The sequence below is a fragment of the Electrona antarctica genome, assembly GCF_951216825.1.
Source record: "Electrona antarctica genome assembly, chromosome: 10".
Taxonomy (NCBI): domain Eukaryota; kingdom Metazoa; phylum Chordata; class Actinopteri; order Myctophiformes; family Myctophidae; genus Electrona; species Electrona antarctica.
The window spans coordinates 52,778,937-52,800,758 of NC_136791.1; the positions used below are offsets into that span (position 1 = coordinate 52,778,937).

The following is a 21,822-nucleotide window of genomic DNA, read 5'->3' on the forward strand; positions in this document are numbered from 1 at the left end:
AGTGATGATATGACATCACACACAGACACAGTGATGATATGACATCACACACAGACACAGTGATGATATGACATCACACACAGACACAGTGATGATATGACCACACACGGTGATGATATGACATCACACACAGACACACGGTGATGATATGACATCACACACAGTGATGATATGACATCCCACACAGACACACAGTGATGATATGACATCACACACAGTGATGATATGACATCACACACAGAGACACAGTGATGATATGACATCACACACAGACATACAGTGATGATATGACATCACACCCTGTTCCGCAGACCTTAGGGCCCTCTCTGGCACATAACGCTGGACAAGGTCAGTTAAATATTGTAGAGCCTGACCATATAGAGCTCTATAGGTGAGGACCAGGACCTTAAAATGAACCCTGAAATGTACAGGAAGCCAGTGTAATTGGGCTAGGACTGGGGTGATGTGGCACCTTCTACTGGTCCTGGTAAGGAGTCTGGCTGCAGCATTTTGAATGAGCTGAAAGCGATCCGTGGTTGTTTTACTAAGGCAGGTGAAAAGTGAATTACAGTAGTCCAAACGTGACGAAACAAAGGCATGAATGATCATTTCCAATTCGGGGAAAGAGACCAGTGAGCGAAGTTTTGCAATATTCCTGAGGTGGAAGAAACATGTACGGGTGACTTGTGAGATGAGTCGAGATGCATGGTATGGTCAAAGTTTACACCCAGGTTTCTGAGGTTGGGACGCACTGTCCTTGAGAGACCCAATCCCTTCAACCTGTGGGAATAATGCTGTCAGAGACCCAATCCCTTCAACCACTGTGGGAATAATGCTGTCAGGGGCAACAATAATGACTTCAGTTTTGGCCTCATTTAACTGGAGGTAGTTGTTTGACATCCAGGCCTTATTGCGGACATTGAAGTAAAATGTTAAAGTTAAAATCAGCAGGGCTCTTTGGGTTAAAAGAATATAATCTAGATTAGGAGATAGATAGATAGGAGGCATTATTTCTGAGCTGTAAAGAAGTAAGTGAACGGCAGCAACACAAACCGCAAGGAGTATGTTGCAGAAGAGACCATACGAAGAGATTTGTTTGATATCAATAAAAAAAACTCGAAGACGTCACGTGTGTAGGCCTACACGTCCAAGGGAACCCACGGTTGGATTAGAAATGACGTTTGTACACGTCCTACGGTCTGGAATGTGTTAATAGAATGGAGATCTTATCTCCGCCTTGGACCTCCAACGTGTTAATGTTGTGTTGTCTGAACAAACATTAAAATCACACCCGTGTGAAGTGAGTGGTGCAACTCCGTGTGGGGGTCCCCAGACCCACAGGAATGCACCCAGGGTGCCGGCCCGGTTCCGGTGAGCCGCCCCACGTCCAAAACGGTAGAGAAATGACAGAGTTACCATGCGGGGGTCCTCGGGGGGTCCCCGGAACATCCAGACCCCCAGGAACGTGCCCAGGGGGCTAGGCCGGTTCCGGCAGTGCCGCCCCGTGTCCGAAGCGGTTGAGAAATGTTGTGGGGGTCCCTCTACTGTACTGGTCACAGCTTGGATCAAACAACTACGGTAGATCTTGTTGAGCTGGTCATTTTGAAAGTAGATCTCACGTCATAAATGTGTGGGCACCCCTGTTCTAGCCCCTAGGATGACCCGAGGCCCACCACTTAAAGACCACATGTTAGGGTGCCCAAATCTGAAGTTAGGTGCTCAAATTAACTCAAACTGAAGCAATTCAGTAAAGGTCAACACTTCCTCCTGGGGTCATTTTAGGGGCTGGGACCTCCAGTAAAAGGCCTAAATACTCTCCAAGAGTTGGGGAACAACATATCAAGAGTGGAGTGGTAGGCCCTTGGATTGACCCAGGACCAGTGATTAAATGTACCCCACTGAAAAATAGCAGATCTACAAGCTCGTAGCGTGGCACTCGGTGCCGCACTACGAGCTTGTAGATATGCCCAAAGTTGAAGGGCTTCAACCTTGGGTACTGGGTAGCTGAAGTTGAAGCTCTGCCCTTCAACTGTGGGCACTTTTACATGTAGGCTGACCCAAAGTTGAAACAGTTGCAAGGGGGACATCTTTGGGCATGGGGTCCTCATCGTTGGATATGTTGTTCCCACAACCAAGAAGAGTATTTTACCCTTTACTGGAGGTCCTAGGCCCTAAAATGACCACATGAGGAAGCGTTGACCTTTACTGAATTGCTTCAGTTTCAGTTAATTTGACCACCTAACTTCAGATTTGGGCATAATTACTAAGGCTGTCACGATTCGCCTAGTCCACGATTCAATTCAATTTTCGATTTGAAGCTCACGATTCGATTCGATGTCGCACGATTCGCCTAGTCCACGATTCAATTAAATTTTCGATTTGAAGCTCACGATTCGATTCGATGTTCGATTTTTTTCAATCTATTTTTTAAAAACCTCATTTTTTCAGCATTGAGGGCTATATAATTATAATTTAGGCCAATATCTTGATTTGTAAAGAAAAACACTTGTTTCTCTGCAATAAGTCACTTTTATTTGACTAATAACAAATGAGAATGAGAATAGCATCAACAATATAAACTTTGGATTTTATGTCCTCACATCATTTTGAGATGTTTCTTTAAGATGAGATAGATGACATTATTGTTAAGCTCTACTCTAAGTAACTAAATAAAGTAAATAATAGGGCTGGGACATGTTAATCTAATTAGAGGCCTTATAATTAATTAATCTCAATGAATCACATTTTAATCGCATATCAATATTCAATATAACAGTGAGAAACATTTTTTTCAAAGGTATGCCAGTGAATCAATGAATAGTGACTACAAAAGATTAAGCAATAAAACATTGTTTTTGAGGGGCGGCTGGGCGCTAGCCACTAGCTTTTGTTTTTGCCTCTAGTTGTTTTTGAGGGGCGCTAGCTGGTAACTCCTATATTAGCCATGGTTCACAGTCATGGTTCACATTAAGCCCCACTAAAGGAGCTCAATCCGGCGTGCCAGCGTTCTAAATGTAGCAGCTTCAGGGAGAGGTTCCATGGACTGGACTGGCGTTAGCCCTGGTCCAGTGCTTACAGCGAGTCAGAGAGAGACTCGCTGTAAGCACTGGACCAGGGCTAGACTGGCGTTAGCCTCCGGTCCTTGTTGCGATGCGAAACCAGTACGAAACATGTCTAAGCAGCCGTAACGTGGAGGCCAGCGCCAGTCCAGACACCAGGCAGCCCCATATGGAACCTTTCACTCCGCAATTGTACACAACCATACTATATAAACAGCGATATAAACGGCTTCTTCCTTTGGGTGAATTTGGGTGTGTTGTTGTCTGCTCTGATGATAGCAACCATAGAGTATATATATAAGGGAGAGACGCACTGGGCTCACGCTGGATGCAAGCCTTCAATCACCTCAGGTAGAAAAGCTAAGAGGCCGATGATTGTGCATGCCAACATGTGCATGCTGCTCATGCATGCAGAATTAGTCTCATGCACACGCCCACACGCACATTTTTGAATGCCTGCTGAGTAAGCCAAGCAAATACGTGAGATCTTCTGAGAACTTATGTAAACCTTATGAAATTGCGAACATAACGCCACTGGAACAATCTAAGCTTAACATTGAGTTCAATACCTGCCTGAACTCATTGGCTTTTAAAGCCTCTTGAGTCTTAATACAATAAGGTTTCAACAAAAGTCTCTTTGTTGTTCAGGATTGCTGAGGTTTCACCAAGCAGCCAGGCAAAGGACCCTGTGGAGGACAGTAACTCAGAGGGAGGAGGACATGGTAACCCAGAGCCACAATCATGGACGCTGAAAGGGACAGAAAGAGGATGTGCCGAGGCCACAGATAGTCAGAGACCAGCAGGGACCCCTGAGAGACCATCCAGGACAGGGTTAAGGAGTGGAAGAGCTAAAGACCCAGAGCGATACCTTCACCGCATCCTGCATTGACATTTGAGACCTCCGGAGAGGTGGAACTCCGTCTCATTTTGACTGTCTACTTGAAACAGTCAGATTATTGTACTGCAACACTATTCAGATGTTTTGGTACCAGTATGTATGCACACTTAACCACTTAAGCCTGATTTATTTTGCATGAGACACAAAATTCCTGAACGATGTTCCACTCAAATGTTGGGTGGTTATGCAGCTACCTGCGTATGATACAAGTCGAGTCCTGAATATGCAATATTTATATATATTGCACTAGAGAAATGCCTTTATATCAAACTGGCGGTTGGTAAAATAGATCTATATATTACACTGATATTGCTGACCTACAGTATATTTTTGGAAATACAGTAGTTCATACTTCATAGCGCCTCACGATGCAACATGCTGTGAGCTTGTAGATTGTAGTTGTTTTTGCAATTGGTCGTACGTCAAAGTATATAGGACTTAAGTGGTTAATCTATTGGCAGAATCTGGAAAAATAGTTTGGGTTTGTCCGTTGCCATTCAGTGAGAGGTCATGAAATCACTTCTGGTTGGCACAAAAGCAACATAAAGATGGACAATATTTGGACTTAAATATAATTATAGAGGTAGCTATTGTATAGGCCCTAGGCCTATATCCTCCAGAAAACCACGCACACTGCTATGCCCTAGCAGTGGGCGTGGTTTTCTGGTTCTACTGAAACATTGCCTTTTTTACAGAATCAAATGTTTTATGGTCATGAATCACCAGGATCCTGGATGGCTTGATTCTAACTTAGAATAATTGATATAAATATTTTTGTAATTCTCTATGGGATTTTTCAGTGGAACCAAAACAAATCACTATTAGATCTTTAACCCTTATATATCTTTTACTCTTGAGAGTATGAAATGAAACCAAATGGACCTGTAAGAATGCATTTGGTTTCATTTTATGCTCTCAAGAGTTAAATTATTGTTAAACATCTACACAATTAGAGAATGTAGAAGAATTGTTATTTTGATCAACGTTTGCCTGTTATCTCTCCTAATGGTACCAACATCAATACAGCATGGAATTGTGTAGAAAAATGGTGTAGAAAAACAGCTAACAGCTAAATGTCATCAAATGGTCCATGGCTCAGATGCTGAATAAATAATGGACCTTGATATGAAAAGGGTTCAAAACCACTGTCCTATACTATTCTGCCAAAGTTCAACATTGCTTTATTTAATAAATATCCTGTTTAGTTGGAGAAAGAAAGAGTATACAAATGTTGCACAGCTGTTGGGGAAAAGCAACATGGATTGCATAACAGTAAGGGTAAAGTGCATCACAGTGTTAAGGACCACAGCAGTCCAGTGTTCTGACATGTATAGCTTTTTATTGTCATTGTACACTTGACATTAGGCTGCTGACCATTTACCAAAGTTATACAGGTGGTTTGTTAGATACAACTATAATAGGCTCTGTGCATAACGCCAGTCCTGGGCTTCCAGAAGGTGGCATAACTGTTTCAGGTTCCCATAGCTTTTCAGATTTAAACACTTAAGTCCTACCTATGTCATAGTCATACTTCGACTATTCGAAAGAAAAAAAGCCTATTACAGGGCAGGACATGAGCTTGTGCTATTTAACAAGCTTGACAATTTACAATTTGAGTACCCTGGTACTGTAAGTATATTTTGATGCCAATACTTTTGTACATCTTGTTTAATCAAATTCAGTTCATGCAAATGTTATTGTTCTTTGTAATTGGTTGTATTTGACAATCTTGTACAATATATTCTCTTAAAAGGTCAAAAACGAAATCTTTCTTGATGATTTGGTTGCAGTTTGATTAAATGACTTGGAATAGTTACATCCGCAGTTGTCTTGGAAAAAAAGGCTTTACACAGCAAAAATGAGAAAAAAGAAAAGCAAAAGCATAAAACGTACATTAAAATAATAGCAAAAACATAAAACAACATTAGAATAATAGCAAAATAGGCAGTGAATCAGGCAAAAACAGCGAGGGCATGAATTACAACACAGATTTCAAAATCAACTGAAAGCAATAGATTAGTTAGTAGATTACATTTCAACATGACCTTTTTATTCTACCTCACAATGTTCACTATAGCTTTCGGTAAAGGTTATTTTCCAGCGACTGGACCTTTAGCTGCTCCACTTTTTTTATCCTAGCTGGGGCATCCTCCTGAGTACAGGCTTTTAGAGTTTCTTCATTCTAGCTAGGCAGATAATAAAACACAAACAATTCAGTGTCAAAACGTTGTGAGCAGACAGAAGAATAAGAAAATAAGTAGATAGATAGATAGATAGATAGATGGAACTAGGCTACACTACACTAAGCTAACTTAATTGTAGGCTATAGGCATTTTCAAGTCTTTATTTGATAGTGACAGTTAAGAGAGGAGACATGAAATGGCTGGGTAGAGATGGGTTAAGAACATGCAGAAAAATGCCTCAGATTGGAGTCGAACTTAGGCCGGCTCCGAGTGGAATAGTAAGAGAGTGGCGACACGCTTTGATCTTGCCGCAATTAAAGCGGGTGCCTATGGGCTAGTTCCAAACATTGGAACTATCCCATTGAGATAGAATGAGCACTTCCATATTCCATTGTTACAATGGGAGTCTACGCTCATACTATTCCACTCGGGGCCGGCTGTGCAAGGATTGAGCATTAATGTGTGCCCTCTACCAGGTGAGCATGAGGCACCAGGGTACCTCTGGCAATCTCCACCTATATATTCAATTAGCTCCGTTTGGAACCTCAATATCTACGCTTTAGCTCCAAGATGAGGTTCCGCGGAAAGCCATCCCTGCACAGATCGAAATGGAGTCGTCGAGCCTGTCCACAAACAGTGGATTAAACCCCTTTCGCAGTATTTTTTCCAAAAAGTAAAGGTATCAGAACCCAGATACAGTTGATAAACTTAATATAGGCATATGTAACATTTTAACATAGGCAGTACCATGTTTTCCCCGGTTTTCCAAATGCAATCTTATGGAAACAGTACTGCGCCTGATTAAAGTGGTTGTTTCATGCCTATATGTTAAAACATTAGTTTTGTGGATTAATTTACTTTTACTGCATGGCCCCCTGTGCCCCCCACAAAATGACCGGAACTACTTAAGATTTCACCAAAACCAGAGCAGAACGCCCACCACAGGACTCAGGCAATCAATTAATACAGTTGCAACCATTATATTAATGGCAAGTATTTCATACAGCTGAAGTGGTTGCACCACTTAAAAAACATCTGCAAGGAATGTTTTGACAGGGAGTAGCTCATAACATGTCTACAGTCGATTATTATCAAACAAACACATTGCAGATAGAAAGAAAATAATTCAAGTTTTCCGTACAGCTGCAATGTTGGTGAGTTTTAAGTTATTTAATACAATTAGATAGGACGTTTCTGTTTGGATGAATGGGCTGTCTATGGGAAGTTGCACCTACAGTCTTACTAAGGCTTAGCAGACCTGTATTGAACTGTAGCCTACTTTCTTGGGCTTTTTTCACGAATTGTTATTAAGTATTAATTCAATCAATAAACACGAATTCCCATGTTTCGCCAGAAGATGGCGCCAGAAAATCACTAATATAGGCTACTGATGATGAGAGAAACGTTCTATCTGATTGATAAACTCACTTTATGCATGCGCATCATACCCTCTATTAGTAGGCCAATCATCTCTTCATTCTATCACAGAGGAAATGTTACATCATTCATGCATGTGTAACAGGGACATCAGTCCCGTTTCACTATTTCAGGGTAGTGCATGCATGTCCACATCACACCCCCAATTACCCAGGTGTAAGCAGTTCACTGATTGGCTCTTGCCCTATAAAAACCTGTTGTGCCCTATACATTATCTTTTCCTTTCTGCTATTTTGTGTGCACACTGATAAGGTAGTAACTGATAGTTTGTTTTGGAACTGGTCACTCGTGTTCATTTTAGTTAGTTTGTGTCAAACTCAAACCTCACTAAACCTCACCTGAGTTTAAGCCTTTGTAAGTTTGTTAACTCTAACCACACTACATCACAGCACAAATGGTAAAGAAACTGTTCTTAAGATGAAAAAATATTTATATATTATAAAAAGCTTTAAAATACGCTAAAGAGGAGAGGCTGGTCTGATTTCGATTTGAGATTTAAAACCGAAAGTCCCATAGCCTTATACTGCAGGGCACAATCGTAGAAGCAGTAGTTCATCTTCAAGTAAAGTTAGCATCAGGCCTAATTGCACATTGCTTTCTTTCGCAGCTCGCCATGAAGCATCTCTTTTTGCTGGTCGTGTTGTTGCAGTGTCCTGCAGAAAGTGGATTATTTGAGGGGCTCAAGCAAACTGAGTCTCTTACAGCTGCCACTCCAACACCACAACAGCAAGCTCCCGAAACACACACAGGAGATGTCCCTTTTGAGATGGCTGTTGCAGATGAGAAGTTAATGTCTGAAAGAAGGCAGATGAACCTCAGCCCTTTGGATATCTGTCATTCACAGGTATTTTTTGACAGGGAATGCATTCTGCAAAGAATAGCAAACTAAATCAAAATGTTCTCATAAGAATTCAAAATTTGTTGTCACTGTTCGCCATCAATCACTGTGGTACCTTATCACTTTAGCATTGCTGCAGTGATTTGTATATGAGTATATTGATTGCAAGTGGGCTCTCAAATAATTGGCAGAACACAAGACTTTGTTAACATTACTATGTATGTATGCCTGCATGTCTATGCATGTATGCATGGTTCCTAGTATGAATGGCACTTAAGAATTCTTTCTTTAAAACCTAGAAAAAATTAGATGTTACAAGTAAAAAAGAGCTTTAAGTAGGCCTACCGGTATACTATGTTTAATTTGATAATCAAATCGGGAACACAATCAATTTGATCATTATAATACACACAGCCCAGCTGCTATGTTAAGTGGTAAGATGGGTGGTGATTTTCTCATATGGAAAGGTTTGGGAATCACTGGTAAGAAGTTCTGTTGTGTCCCAGGTGGTTGGTCAGTTGAAGTCAACCTGTGGAAGCCTGTCGGAAGAGCAGCTTGCCAAATTAGGAGTGGTCCTTTTCAACTGCCAGGCAGAGGTGGAGGGCCGCAATTTGCAACTCTAGATTTTTTTACAATGGGATGAATCTAGAGTTGCAATACCCTCCATTGACTCCCCACTCATTTTGCGTTTGCGATCTGCTGGTCTTAAACGACGTTAAACTCACCAACATTGCAGCTGTAGTCCAAGCTTGAATTTTGCTCTTGCAATCTGCAAAGCTTGTTTTTCATAAAAATCCCCCGTAGACATGTTATGAGCTACTTTCTGTCCAAAATATTCCACAAGTGATATTCCGAGCCGCCATTTTGTATTTTTTCAACCTGCCGTAAAACAAGACGTGTGGGAGAGCGCTTGTTTAATAGAAGGCCGTGCGTGGCGGGGCGTCGCGCTGTGTCGGCTTCTTCTTTGGGTGTCTTACCTGCGCAGGTAAGATTCTATTAAACAAGCTCTCCCCCTCACGTCTTGTTTTACGGCCCGTCGCAGAATTACAAAATGGCGGATCGGAATATCACTTGTGGAATATTTTGGACAGAAAGTAGCTCATAACATGTCTACGGGGGATTTTTATGAAAAACAAGCTTTGCAGATTGCAAGAGCAAAATTCAAGCTTGGACTACAGCTGCAATGTTGGTGAGTTTAACGTCGTTTAAGACCAGCAGATCGCAAAATGATGAGTGGGGAGTCAATGGAGGGTATTGCAACTCTAGATTCATCCCATTGTAAAAAAATCTAGAGTTGCAAATTGCGGCTAGTGGACTGCATACCACATAGTGAGCAGTCGAGCACGCTCTGTGTGCTATGCCACTCGCCAGCAGCAGTTCCGCCGTAGGGCAGAGCTGACTGTCAACGCACTAATCTCCACAGCTACCAGCCAACTGGATGCAATGAATGACTTGAAGGTAGAGTTGCTGTGTTGACTTTTGCACATTTGTTTGGAGGGCAAGCTGTAATGGTATGTCTTCCCTCATGTCCACGTTCCATTATAACAGGAGGGACAGCTGGAGCTGAGGGAGCTGACTTCTGCCTCCTTGGACAAGCTATTGCAGGGCCACAGTGCTTTGCAGTCTCAACAGGGGGAGCTGTGGAAAGTTCAGGAGCAGCTGCAGAGTTCCCTGAGTTCCAACCTGAAGCATCTCAGCCAAGAAAAGGCCCTCATCGCCTCTGGACAGGAACTGGTTGCACAGCTCATTCAGGTCATCACACAGAGGATGGGTGAGAATGTGTGAATCTTTGGATATTCAAAATACTCGGTTTGACCACCGATTTGACTTTACAGATTTCACAGTTTTTTACATTCACATGGCTGAGTGAAGCAAAGCATGCTTAACTCGGCACGCTTTAGCAGGTGGTCATTTTAAGTTGCAGTGGAAAAAAGTAGTTATCTTACGCTAGTAAGTACTTCTGCCCTCTGGGAGAAGATACAAAGAACCAAAGTGGAAGTACATCAGATTTAAAAAATCGTTTGTACCAGCATCAACCAAGATGCTGAACGAGGCTCTGAAACAGCAGTAACTGTGTGAGGCTAGATTATCCACATCATGTGTGCAATGATGTAATGTTGTGTCTCCCTCTGTAATGTATTTTTGTCTGTCATTGATATTTTATGTGTGGCTGTAGCTGGGGTGAAAGCCCAAGACAAATTTCCCTTGTCGACAATAAAGTTTACCTTGACTAGTAGGTGTATTTGTACAAGCAAAGTATATCACTTGCTGTCTCATGGCATCCTCTAGAGAATGGCACACTGGTGTGCCACCACCTTGACAACATGCAGTACCGTCTAGAAGAGCGGCTTCACATCATCCAGGGCTACCTCGGCTGGGCAGGTGAGAATCTCGTCCATTTTACGAAAATGTCACTGTGACGATGCAACTTCTCTGGACTGATGGGGCTCGGATACCCATTTGATATCATAACCAGCAGTAAGAGTATTCTGCCTGACATGTCTCACAAGCACTGGCCTGCAAATCAATGAAACCTGCAATATGGCCAAATGTGTATTTTCAGACACTTTTCTGTTGTGCCTCTGTGATTTCAGGTCTGAGACTAGCTGCCATGTGGACCTGTGCCATTGTGCACACAATACGTCATTTCTTACTGTGTGCAGTTCTACTGGCAATCCTTGGCTGGCCCCTTTTCACCCGGTTCATGCTGCTGCTCACTGTGCCCCTTAATGCAGTGGCTCTGCTCAACCAGCACTGCATTAGCCAGGATCTGAAAAGCCTCAGCCGGTTGCTACTTACTCTTTCTTTGGGTATGGACTTCTATTGGTGATGGATATGATTATATGATGAGGCTCCTTTTTTTTTTTTTTTTTGGTTATTTTAATTATCTTAAGTGTATGACATGCTTGCACAGGTCACTGCTGTGTGAATCGGCTGCTTTGGGCGTACACTCTGCTCAAGGTGAAGCCAGCCAGCCTGCCCCCATGCGAAATTGTGGAAGCAGAGAAGCATGATCCTACCATCGATGTCGATCCTCTACACCAGAGCGGTGAGGCTGCAGATAACTCTCTAGGGTTGGCACAAGCATACCAGACAAAGTTACTGCCTGTTGGTTTTATCTGATTGTCTGCATCTTATTTAATTTCTTTATCTTATCTCTTCATCTTCAGAGATGAACCGGATGGATCCCTGGCACCTGATCTGCTGGATCAAGACGGCTGTCTCAATAGTGTGCAGCAGGACACTGAATGTGTGTAAACTTTCAAATGCATGTCATGCCTCATGTTTTTTGAGGGGCCTATGCCCAGCTTTGTGTGTGTGTGTTCCCCATAGTGATTTGATTGGCCGAGGGCTTAAAAAGTGAGAATAAAAGGTTGGGACAGAAAAGTGAGGACACCAAAAGTGAATGGCCAGAATGTGATTATGTATGATAATCGTGCCCCTCACTTTACACGAGTGATTTTTCTTGTGTATAGGTATTCTCAAAGCTACGCTGTCGATCCACACCAAAGTTCATAGGCCCACTCAGCCAGTCCATGGTGAGTGTACTGTGTGTATGTATGTATATACTGTATATATTATAGTTCATGCACATTTCTGTTTTATTTTTATTTTTTTCTCTCTTTAAGGCACTCGTGGAAGATGTGTACTTAAGAAACTTGGGAAGTGTTTTTGATGCAGATGGTGTCCTAGCCCTAATCAGTCTTTAACCAGCAATGGGTTAGTTCTTTTGTTGTGTGTGTGTGTGTGTGTGTGTATATATGTATAACTCGGCCCCTAAAGGACGATCACACTAGAAACATGTCCAATATTATCCAGTCTATAACTTTTCAGCATGAAGCTTCCAGTTTCCATGCCGGTGGAAGTGGTGGGAACCGTGGCAAATGCAGACCATAGTTTGCTCTCATGAACAGCTCATCCCCGGCATGAAACTTGCAAGCACACTCCCAGTAGGCCAAGGAAGAACTACAATTGTGAATAGTTGCACCATCTGTTGTACAAACTCTATCCTTTATCTTAATGTCATCACCAACTTTTTTTCAGGGTTGTCAGAACAGTCATAATTCATTACTCATTGTGTAGTTTGCTTTTGTTCCATGTACTAATGTCATCTTTTATTTTTCCTGATGTAGCTCTCTGTCTCCGTCAGCTGTGCAATGGCATTACAAAGACTGGAAAGGCTTGTAAGAAGAGGGCTGCGAAAGGACAGGACTTCTGCAGATTACATGAAGGAGGTTATACCTCTTATGTCAATCCTTAACTGTCTAATGATATTTGCTGTAGTTTCCTTGCTAAAGGTTAGTCTGCTTCCTAAAACTAAAACCCCAGTAACCTTGTTGCTTATGACATGTTTGAGAACATGCATTGCTTTTATCTTGATTGTTGAAATGTCTTGGACAGTTTTTACTTTTTTATTAAAGATTTTATTGCTTCAGTATTTCAAGTTCATTAGAAAACATCATTGCATAATAATGGACATGGAAAGGTAGATGCTCATTCGCTGCTGCAATTCACTGGAGTGACCTGTCTCGCACAGAGGGCGGAAGTGCGGCCATAGTTAGAGTGTCGTGGCAGCCTCCAGTCATGTGACTCACGTCCCTTTTCATTGTTATTTCTTATTTGGCACCCACACGGAAGCTTGCCCTCACTTGAGAGCATCCGCCAGAGTGCCGGAAGAGGAGTCTACTTTTCTATGTCTATGGTCCTCCCTACTTGACCGCCACAACTCCTGAATGCAAGTAATGGGCAGGAATTCTGTCTGCTGTTGTAACACAATTGACTAAATAGGAGGGTTCCTATTCCTATAACATGCCGTTCCTGACTGGTTTGAAAGGCATAATGGTACCTAGTTACATGTACAGCTTTAACAGGCTCTGTTTCCTCTGTGCCTCTGAGGCAATCAACAGCTCCTTCGAAAAGGAAAAAAAAGGAATTGTGCAAAAGTTTGCTTCTGTAATATAATTCAAAAGGTTAAACTTTCATATTATCAATGCATTGTCCATGAAGTATTTTAAACCTTTAAAAAAAAATGAAAAGTTAGTCACTGTGTACAGTATAGGTTCTCACATCTATCATGCTGTTGTTGCATAATAGTTAGTTACATAACTTCCCTCTCTCTCAACCTGTCTTCCTGTCTTACAATTGAGAGACTCGCCTACACTATCAAATGTGAAAGTCAGATTTTCTATGAAATATGTGGTCTTACATCTTCCATGAAAAGGTGTGTTGTCCTGACAGTGTTTACTTGTTGTTAGGTATGGGCTGATACCAAGATGAATACTTTAATAGTTTTAAAGAATTGACAAACTCAATTGGAAATCTCACATAAACAATTTAAGAACCAAACTCTCAAAAACAATTGCTATATTATACAAGATGAGACCAATTTTGGACCAGAAGTCACTCCACTTACTGTATTGCTCCCTCGTACTTCCGCACATCAGTTATTGTGTGGAAGTATGGGGGAGCAACTATCAAACAAACATCAACCCAATATTCTTACTTCAAAAGAAAGCAATCAGAATTATAAATCACGCCGATTACTATGCACCAACAAATCCACTTTTTATACAGTCACATACACTAAAATTACATGATCTTGTAGACTTCACAACAGCAGTCATAATGTACAAAGCGCATAACAGACTTCTTCCGGGCTGTATCCAGGACCTGTTTGAGGCTAGAGATAGTAGGTATAATCTTAGGGGATTTGGCATCTTTAAAGGGACTAAGGTAAGAACAAACAAAGGAGATGTATAACTGTCAGAGGGGTGAATCTGTGGAACGGCCTGGACAAAAAAAGTACTAAAAAAGTGCAGTTCAATCTATACATTTAAAAGAATGTATAAATCAAAAATAATAGATAAGTATAAAACTTTAACAATATAGTTTGCCATCTTTATATCATAACTTATTTAGTATATACTCATGATATAGTAATGCTAAAACTGTAGAATAACCTTTATTTACATTCTGAGTGATCAAATTTGTGTTCTCTTCTTTCTTATTTTCTCTTTTTTTTTTCTTTCTTTTTTTTCTCCTGTATTTTGTTTGTTTGTATTTTGTTCGTATTTTCTTTTTTCCTTTGTTTGTTTTCCCCTGTTTGTTTTCTGCCCCCCCCCCCCCCCCCCCCCCCCTTGTGTGTTAGATGTATTGTATATATTATTATTTCTGTTGGTGTAAATAGGATAGGCAAAATAAGCCACTGGCTTCAGCCTATACCTTTTTGGTCTAAATACTAATTTATAATGAAATGTAATCAATGTATTCAATGTTCAATTCTTTGACCAAAATAAACTAAACTGAACTGAACATGAGACCAAACTTAAACCCAAATGTAGTGCTGTCTTTTACCTTTAAAATGAGTGAATTGCCCTTTAAATCCTGAATTTACCAAGACAGCTTCTTGAATCATAAAAAATTGAAAGCCCTTAAAAAGTAATTTGAAGACGCAGACGCAAGAAACTTAGGAGAAGTGTTTAAGGTTTAAACAATATTTTAGTAGGTATTAGTCAATTTACAGAGAAATGTGTTTCGGATACACCGAATTCTCTTCTTCTGATCATTGTTCATGGCTTAGTACTGGAGATGACGTTAGTTTGTTGACATTAATCATTGGCTGGAGATGATTCCATGTCCGCGATGTCGGATGACCAGGTCCACGGTTGGCGATGGTTGGCGAGCGCTCATTGGTCCAGCACATTGATGATGGTGAAGGCGTCGTGACGTAGCCGTCACAAGATAGGAAATGTGTCGACTCCTCAGTTGGGTGCGTTGCCCTGGCAGCCTGACTCTCTCACCCTGCACCTACCCTTTCACTGAGTTAATGGATCCTCAACTCTCAACAAGGTCACGGGCCTGATAAGAATGGCAGCTGTGTGCAGAATTAAAAACAGTGCCTACAGTATAGCCAGCTTACTGACTGGGGAAAGACAGCGAGCGGCAGAAATGTATCTTATTACTGATAAAATAGGCAACAGAACGGAGACAAAGTGACATGACATTATGGGAATGAGATGAAAACATATTTTGGTCATAAACATGGTGCAAACACCGAAACAGGACCTAGGCCTCGATGATATGGGCCTATCTCTGCTGACAAACAGGATATGGTGAAGTGTCAAACTTGACATGATGTGTAAACAACATATCAATTTTTATCCATCACTTGTATTCTCACTACTTACAATAAGCCCTATTTGCTTTGTCCTATGGCGATTCAGGCGAATAGTGTAAAGGGGAGATTATTACATTTCTGGGGCTTTTTGCCTTTTATTGATAGAGTAAGTGCAGACAGGAAACGAGGAGAGAGAGAGACGGGGAGTGACAGTTCGTCAGGATCGGGACTCGAACCCACGATGCGCTGTCAGGCTGCATTAGAAGCCTAGGTGCCCGGGCCACTAGGCCGGCCTAGGCCTTAAAATGGGAGATCTACAAGCGCACAGCACACTGAGCATGTAGATCTGCTATTTTGGCAGACAGTTTTTGGTCAAATTAGGGATGCAAGGTTGAAAGTGGTACCAGCAGCATATCTATTTTTTTCAAGGTTTCAATGGTGCCTTCTTTTTTATTGCACCTTTATCCGAAGCACTTTACAATGTGCATTACATTCACACACACACATTTACACATCCACAGCAGAGGAAACCATGCAGTGCACCAACCTGCTAATTGGGAGCAGTTAGCGATTCAGTGTCTAGCTGCCCTCTGGGTTAGTGTCGACACTTTGACACTTGTAGAGGCAACTGCGGATTGAACTGTGAACCTTCCAATTCCCAAGTGGCTGCTCTAACTCCTGAGCCACTGCCTAGGCTGCTATGGCTGGGCTGAACGTTGGTAACTGTGATATGGACTAGGCCCTATAGAGCGTCGCAGTCCCGCCCCCTTTCATGTCGACGCCAGGCCCAGGAAATAATTCCCATTGCTTTTTTCCCATAGACATTTCAAAAAGTATTTATTTAAAGGATCTATACCATAAAATTCAATTGTGTTTTTGGGGCTCCCATATGTGTTTTCTATCCCCACAAATAACCAATTTTGAACAATCAGGCTTTCATATCATATGGTTGCTTTAATGGAGCTCTCAGGAACAGCTCAACTGATTTTGTCCTCATCGTGATGTCATCAATGTCACCCTACTTTGTATAATTCCTCCTCTGTCTTGTTTTAATTTCCCCACCAGAGCAGAGCCAGTGTGTGGTTAGGATGGACACCCAGGCCTCTTCTCATTCGTCCTCCACGGTGGCTGGTCCCGCCATGGTGGCGTGGCGTCTTGCTGAGCGGAGAGGCAGGAAGGCCGGCTCGGGGAACATCTTCGGCGGAGTGAACCTGTGGCAGCTTCAGAGGTTGTTCAGAGTGGCGGGGGACCAGGATGCAGAGCAGAGGGCCCAGCTGGTCTGGGGCCACAGGGACGAGGCTGAGCTGGCTCAGGCACTGATAGGGCTGAGGGCCCGGAGCCGGCGGCGGGGCCTCAGAGCCGAGGGGAGAGACGCACTGGGCTCACGCTGGATGCAAGCCTTCAATCACCTCAGGTAGAAAAGCTAAGAGGCCGATGATTGTGCATGCCAACATGTGCATGCTGCTCATGCATGCAGAATTAGTCTCATGCACATTTTTGAATGCCTGCTGAGTAAGCTAAGCAAATACGTGAGATCTTCTGAGAACTTATGTAAACCTTATGAAATTGCGAACATAACGCCACTGGAACAATCTAAGCTTAACATTGAGTTCAATACCTGCCTGAACTCATTGGCTTTTAAAGCCTCTTGAGTCTTAATACAATAAGGTTTCAACAAAAGTCTCTTTGTTGTTCAGGATTGCTGAGGTTTCACCAAGCAGCCAGGCAAAGGACCCTGTGGAGGACAGTAACTCAGAGGGAGGAGGACATGGTAACCCAGAGCCACAATCATGGACGCTGAAAGGGACAGAAAGAGGAGGTGCCGAGGCCACAGATAGTCAGAGACCAGCAGGGACCCCTGAGAGACCATCCAGGACAGGGTTAAGGAGTGGAAGAGCTAAAGACCCAGAGCGATACCTTCACCGCATCCTGCATTGACATTTGAGACCTCCGGAGAGGTGGAACTCCGTCTCATTTTGACTGTCTACTTGAAACAGTCAGATTATTGTACTGCAACACTATTCAGATGTTTTGGTACCAGTATGTATGCACACTTAACCACTTAAGCCCGATTTATTTTGCATGAGACACAAAATTCCTGAACGATGTTCCACTCAAATGTTGGGTGGTTATGCAGCTACCTGCGTATGATACAAGTCGAGTCCTGAATATGCAATATTTATATATATTGCACTAGAGAAATGCCTTTATATCAAACTGGCGGTTGGTAAAATAGATATACTATATATTACACTGATATTGCTGACCTACAGTATATTTTTGGAAATACAGTAGTTCATACTTCATAGCGCCTCACGATGCAACATGCTGTGAGCTTGTAGATGTAGTTGTTTTTGCAATTGGTCGTACGTCAAAGTATATAGGACTTAAGTGGTTAATCTATTGGCAGAATCTGGAAAAATAGTTTAGGTTTGTCCGTTGCCATTCAGTGAGAGGTCATGAAATCACTTCTGGTTGGCACAAAAGCAACATAAAGATGGACAATATTTGGACTTAAATATAATTATAGAGGTAGCTATTGTATAGGCCCTAGGCCTATATCCTCCAGAAAACCACGCACACTGCTATGCCCTAGCAGTGGGCGTGGTTTTCTGGTTCTACTGAAACATTGCCTTTTTTACAGAATCAAATGTTTTATGGTCATGAATCACCAGGATCCTGGATGGCTTGATTCTAGCTTAGAATAATTTATATAAATATTTTTGTAATTCTCTATGGGATTTTTCAGTGGAACCAAAACAAATCACTATTAGATCTTTAACCCTTATATATCTTTTACTCTTGAGAGTATGAAATGAAACCAAATGGACCTGTAAGAATGCATTTGGTTTCATTTTACGCTCTCAAGAGTTAAATTATTGTTAAACATCTACACAATTAGAGAATGTAGAAGAATTGTTATTTTGATCAACGTTTGCCTGTTATCTCTCCTAATGGTACCAACATCAATACAGCATGGAATTGTGTAGAAAAATGGTGTATAAAAACAGCTAACAGCTAAATGTCATCAAATGGTCCATGGCTCAGATGCTGAATAAATAATGGACCTTGATATGAAAAGGGTTCAAAACCACTGTCCTATACTATTCTGCCAAAGTTCAACATTGCTTTATTTAATAAATATCCTGTTTAGTTGGAGAAAGAAAGAGTATACAAATGTTGCACAGCTGTTGGGGAAAAGCAACATGGATTGCATAACAGTAAGGGTAAAGTGCATCACAGTGTTAAGGACCACAGCAGTCCAGTGTTCTGACATGTATAGCTTTTTATTGTCATTGTACACTTGACATTAGGCTGCTGACCATTTACCAAAGTTATACAGGTGGTTTGTTAGATACAACTATAATAGGCTCTGTGCATAACGCCAGTCCTGGGCTTCCAGAAGGTGGCATAACTGTTTCAGGTTCCCATAGCTTCATTTGATTCAGCAGCATATTTGAACAGGGAACACACACAAAAGTGTTATTTGTCATTCCTGTTCAAATCCGCTGCAGTACCAAGTTATGTGACACTGAACCAGAACAGGAGACGGGTATGCCACCTTCTGACAACCTGGGAACACTACATCTCAGAGCCAAATGTTGTACTTTTTATTCCACTACAATTACAGCATTTGACAGCTTTGGTCACTTGTTACTTTTCAGATTTAAACACTTAAGTCCTACCTATGTCATAGTCATACTTCGACTATTCGAAAGAAAAAAAGCCTATTACAGGGCAGGACATGAGCTTGTGCTATTTAACAAGCTTGACACAATTTGAGTACCCTGGTACTGTAAGTATATTTTGATGCCAATACTTTTGTACATCTTGTTTAATCAAATTCAGTTCATGCAAATGTTATTGTTCTTTGTAATTGGTTGTATTTGACAATCTTGTACAATATATTCTCTTAAAAGGTCAAAAACTAAATCTTTCTTGATGATTTGGTTGCAGTTTGATTAAATGACTTGGAATAGTTACATCCGCAGTTGTCTTGGAAAAAAAGGCTTTACACAGCAAAAATGAGAAAAAAGAAAAGCAAAAGCATAAAACGTACATTAAAATAATAGCAAAAACATAAAACAACATTAGAATAATAGCAAAATAGGCAGTGAATCAGGCAAAAACAGCGAGGGCATGAATTACAACACAGATTTCAAAATCAACTGAAAGCAATAGATTAGTTAGTAGATTACATTTCAACATGACCTTTTTATTCTGCTTCACAATGTTCACTATAGCTTTCGGTAAAGGTTATTTTCCAGCGACTGGACCTTTAGCTGCTCCACTTTTTTTATCCTAGCTGGGGCATCCTCCTGAGTACAGGCTTTTAGAGTTTCTTCATTCTATAGGCAGATAATAAAACACAAACAATTCAGTGTCAAAACGTTGTGAGCAGACAGAAGAATAAGAAAATAAGTAGATAGATAGATAGATAGATAGATAGATGGAACTAGGCTACACTACACTAAGCTAACTTAATTGTAGGCTATAGGCATTTTCAAGTCTTTATTTGATAGTGACAGTTAAGAGAGGAGACATGAAATGGCTGGGTAGAGATGGGTTAAGAACATGCAGAAAAATGCCTCAGATTGGAGTCGAACTTAGGCCGGCTCCGAGTGGAATAGTAAGAGAGTGGCGACACGCTTTGATCTTGCCGCAATTAAAGCGGGTGCCTATGGGCTAGTTCCAAACATTGGAACTATCCCATTGAGATAGAATGAGCACTTCCATATTCCATTGTTACAATGGGAGTCTACGCTCATACTATTCCACTCGGGGCCGGCTGTGCAAGGATTGAGCATTAATGTGTGCCCTCTACCAGGTGAGCATGAGGCACCAGGGTACCTCTGGCAATCTCCACCTATATATTCAATTAGCTCCGTTTGGAACCTCAATATCTACGCTTTAGCTCCAAGATGAGGTTCCGCGGAAAGCCATCCCTGCACAGATCGAAATGGAGTCGTCGAGCCTGTCCACAAACAGTGGATTAAACCCCTTTCGCAGTATTTTTTCCAAAAAGTAAAGGTATCAGAACCCAGATACAGTTGATAAACTTAATATAGGCATATGTAACATTTTAACATAGGCAGTACCATGTTTTCCCCGGTTTTCCAAATGCAATCTTATGGAAACAGTACTGCGCCTGATTAAAGTGGTTGTTTCATGCCTATATGTTAAAACATTAGTTTTGTGGATTAATTTACTTTTACTGCATGGCCCCCTGTGCCCCCCACAAAATGACCGGAACTACTTAAGATTTCACCAAAACCAGAGCAGAACGCCCACCACAGGACTCAGGCAATCAATTAATACAGTTGCAACCATTATATTAATGGCAAGTATTTCATACAGCTGAAGTGGTTGCACCACTTAAAAAATATCTGCAAGGAATGTTTTGACAGGGAGTAGCTCATAACATGTCTACAGTCGATTTTTATCAAACAAACACATTGCAGATAGAAAGAAAATAATTCAAGTTTTCCGTACAGCTGCAATGTTGGTGAGTTTTAAGTTATTTAATACAATTAGATAGGACGTTTCTGTTTGGATGAATGGGCTGTCTATGGGAAGTTGCACCTACAGTCTTACTAAGGCTTAGCAGACCTGTATTGAACTGTAGCCTACTTTCTTGGGCTTTTTTCGCGAATTGTTAAAGTATTAATTCAATCAATAAACACGAATTCCCATGTTTCGCCAGAAGATGGCGCCAGAAAATCACTAATATAGGCTACTGATGATGAGAGAAACGTTCTATCTGATTGATAAACTCACTTTATGCATGCGCATCATACCCTCTATTAGTAGGCCAATCATCTCTTCATTCTATCACAGAGGAAATGTTACATCATTCATGCATGTGTAACAGGGACATCAGTCCCATTTCACTATTTCAAGGTAGTGCATGCATGTCCACATCACACCCCCAATTACCCAGGTGTAAGCAGTTCACTGATTGGCTCTTGCCCTATAAAAACCTGTTGTGCCCTATACATTATCTTTTCCTTTCTGCTATTTTGTGTGCACACTGATAAGGTAGTAACTGATAGTTTGTTTTGGAACTGGTCACTCGTGTTCATTTTAGTTAGTTTGTGTCAAACTCAAACCTCACTAAACCTCACCTGAGTTTAAGCCTTTGTAAGTTTGTTAACTCTAACCACACTACATCACAGCACAAATGGTAAAGAAACTGTTCTTAAGATGACAAAATATTTATATATTATAAAAAGCTTTAAAATACGCTAAAGAGGAGAGGCTGGTCTGATTTCGATTTGAGATTTAAAACC

The 21,822-nt window shown here is 41.4% G+C and overlaps 3 protein-coding genes across 8 annotated transcripts in view; all 3 read left to right on the forward strand.

The window, feature by feature from the left end:
• Nucleotides 1-7,787: 7,787 nt before the first annotated feature.
• LOC306931738 (protein brambleberry-like) lies at nt 7,788-12,853 on the forward strand. Of its 3 annotated transcripts, none has more exons than XM_079513317.1 (10): nt 7,788-7,931; nt 8,185-8,421; nt 9,964-10,186; nt 10,705-10,797; nt 11,010-11,225; nt 11,330-11,464; nt 11,586-11,665; nt 11,892-11,954; nt 12,045-12,135; nt 12,549-12,853. In XM_079513317.1, exons 2-9 carry the CDS (start codon nt 8,191-8,193, stop codon nt 12,123-12,125), a joined length of 1,122 nt encoding a protein of 373 aa, XP_079369443.1. In that variant the 5' UTR covers nt 7,788-7,931; nt 8,185-8,190; the 3' UTR covers nt 12,126-12,135; nt 12,549-12,853. The 3 variants fall into 3 exon arrangements, with proteins under 3 accessions (XP_079369443.1, XP_079369444.1, XP_079369442.1); XM_079513318.1 differs by having other exon boundaries at nt 7,799-7,829; XM_079513316.1 differs by having other exon boundaries at nt 7,816-7,974.
• A 3,749-nt stretch (nt 12,854-16,602) lies between these two features.
• On the forward strand, nt 16,603-17,749 carry LOC306931328 (uncharacterized protein). Its single transcript, XM_079512677.1, has 2 exons — nt 16,603-16,946; nt 17,230-17,749. The coding sequence occupies exons 1-2, from the start codon at nt 16,621-16,623 to the stop codon at nt 17,468-17,470; spliced, it is 567 nt and encodes a 188-aa protein (XP_079368803.1). The 5' UTR covers nt 16,603-16,620; the 3' UTR covers nt 17,471-17,749.
• Nucleotides 17,750-21,574: 3,825 nt separating this feature from the next.
• LOC306931737 (protein brambleberry-like) overlaps nt 21,575-21,822 on the forward strand; it is a 31,737-nt gene continuing 31,489 nt past the window's right edge. For all 4 annotated transcript variants that reach the window (XR_013791050.1, XR_013791051.1, XR_013791052.1 and 1 more), the window contains exon 1: nt 21,575-21,716. Coding sequence is in view for 1 of the 4 variants with exons in the window: in XM_079513315.1 (XP_079369441.1) it covers nt 21,714-21,716 (3 nt within the window). In the remaining 3 variants the exon portion in view is untranslated. The remainder of the gene's footprint in view (nt 21,717-21,822) is intronic.

Coding starts and splice junctions, on each gene's coding strand:
- LOC306931328 (XM_079512677.1), top strand. CDS start 16,621: ATGGACACCCAGGCCTCTTCTCATTCGTCCTCCACGGTGGCTGGTCCC. Junction 16,947..17,229: donor CAAGCCTTCAATCACCTCAG/GTAGAAAAGCTA, acceptor TTTGTTGTTCAG/GATTGCTGAGGTTTCACCAA.
- LOC306931738 (XM_079513316.1), top strand. Junction 11,465..11,585: donor CGATCCTCTACACCAGAGCG/GTGAGGCTGCAG, acceptor CTTCATCTTCAG/AGATGAACCGGATGGATCCC. Junction 11,955..12,044: donor GCCCACTCAGCCAGTCCATG/GTGAGTGTACTG, acceptor TCTCTCTTTAAG/GCACTCGTGGAAGATGTGTA.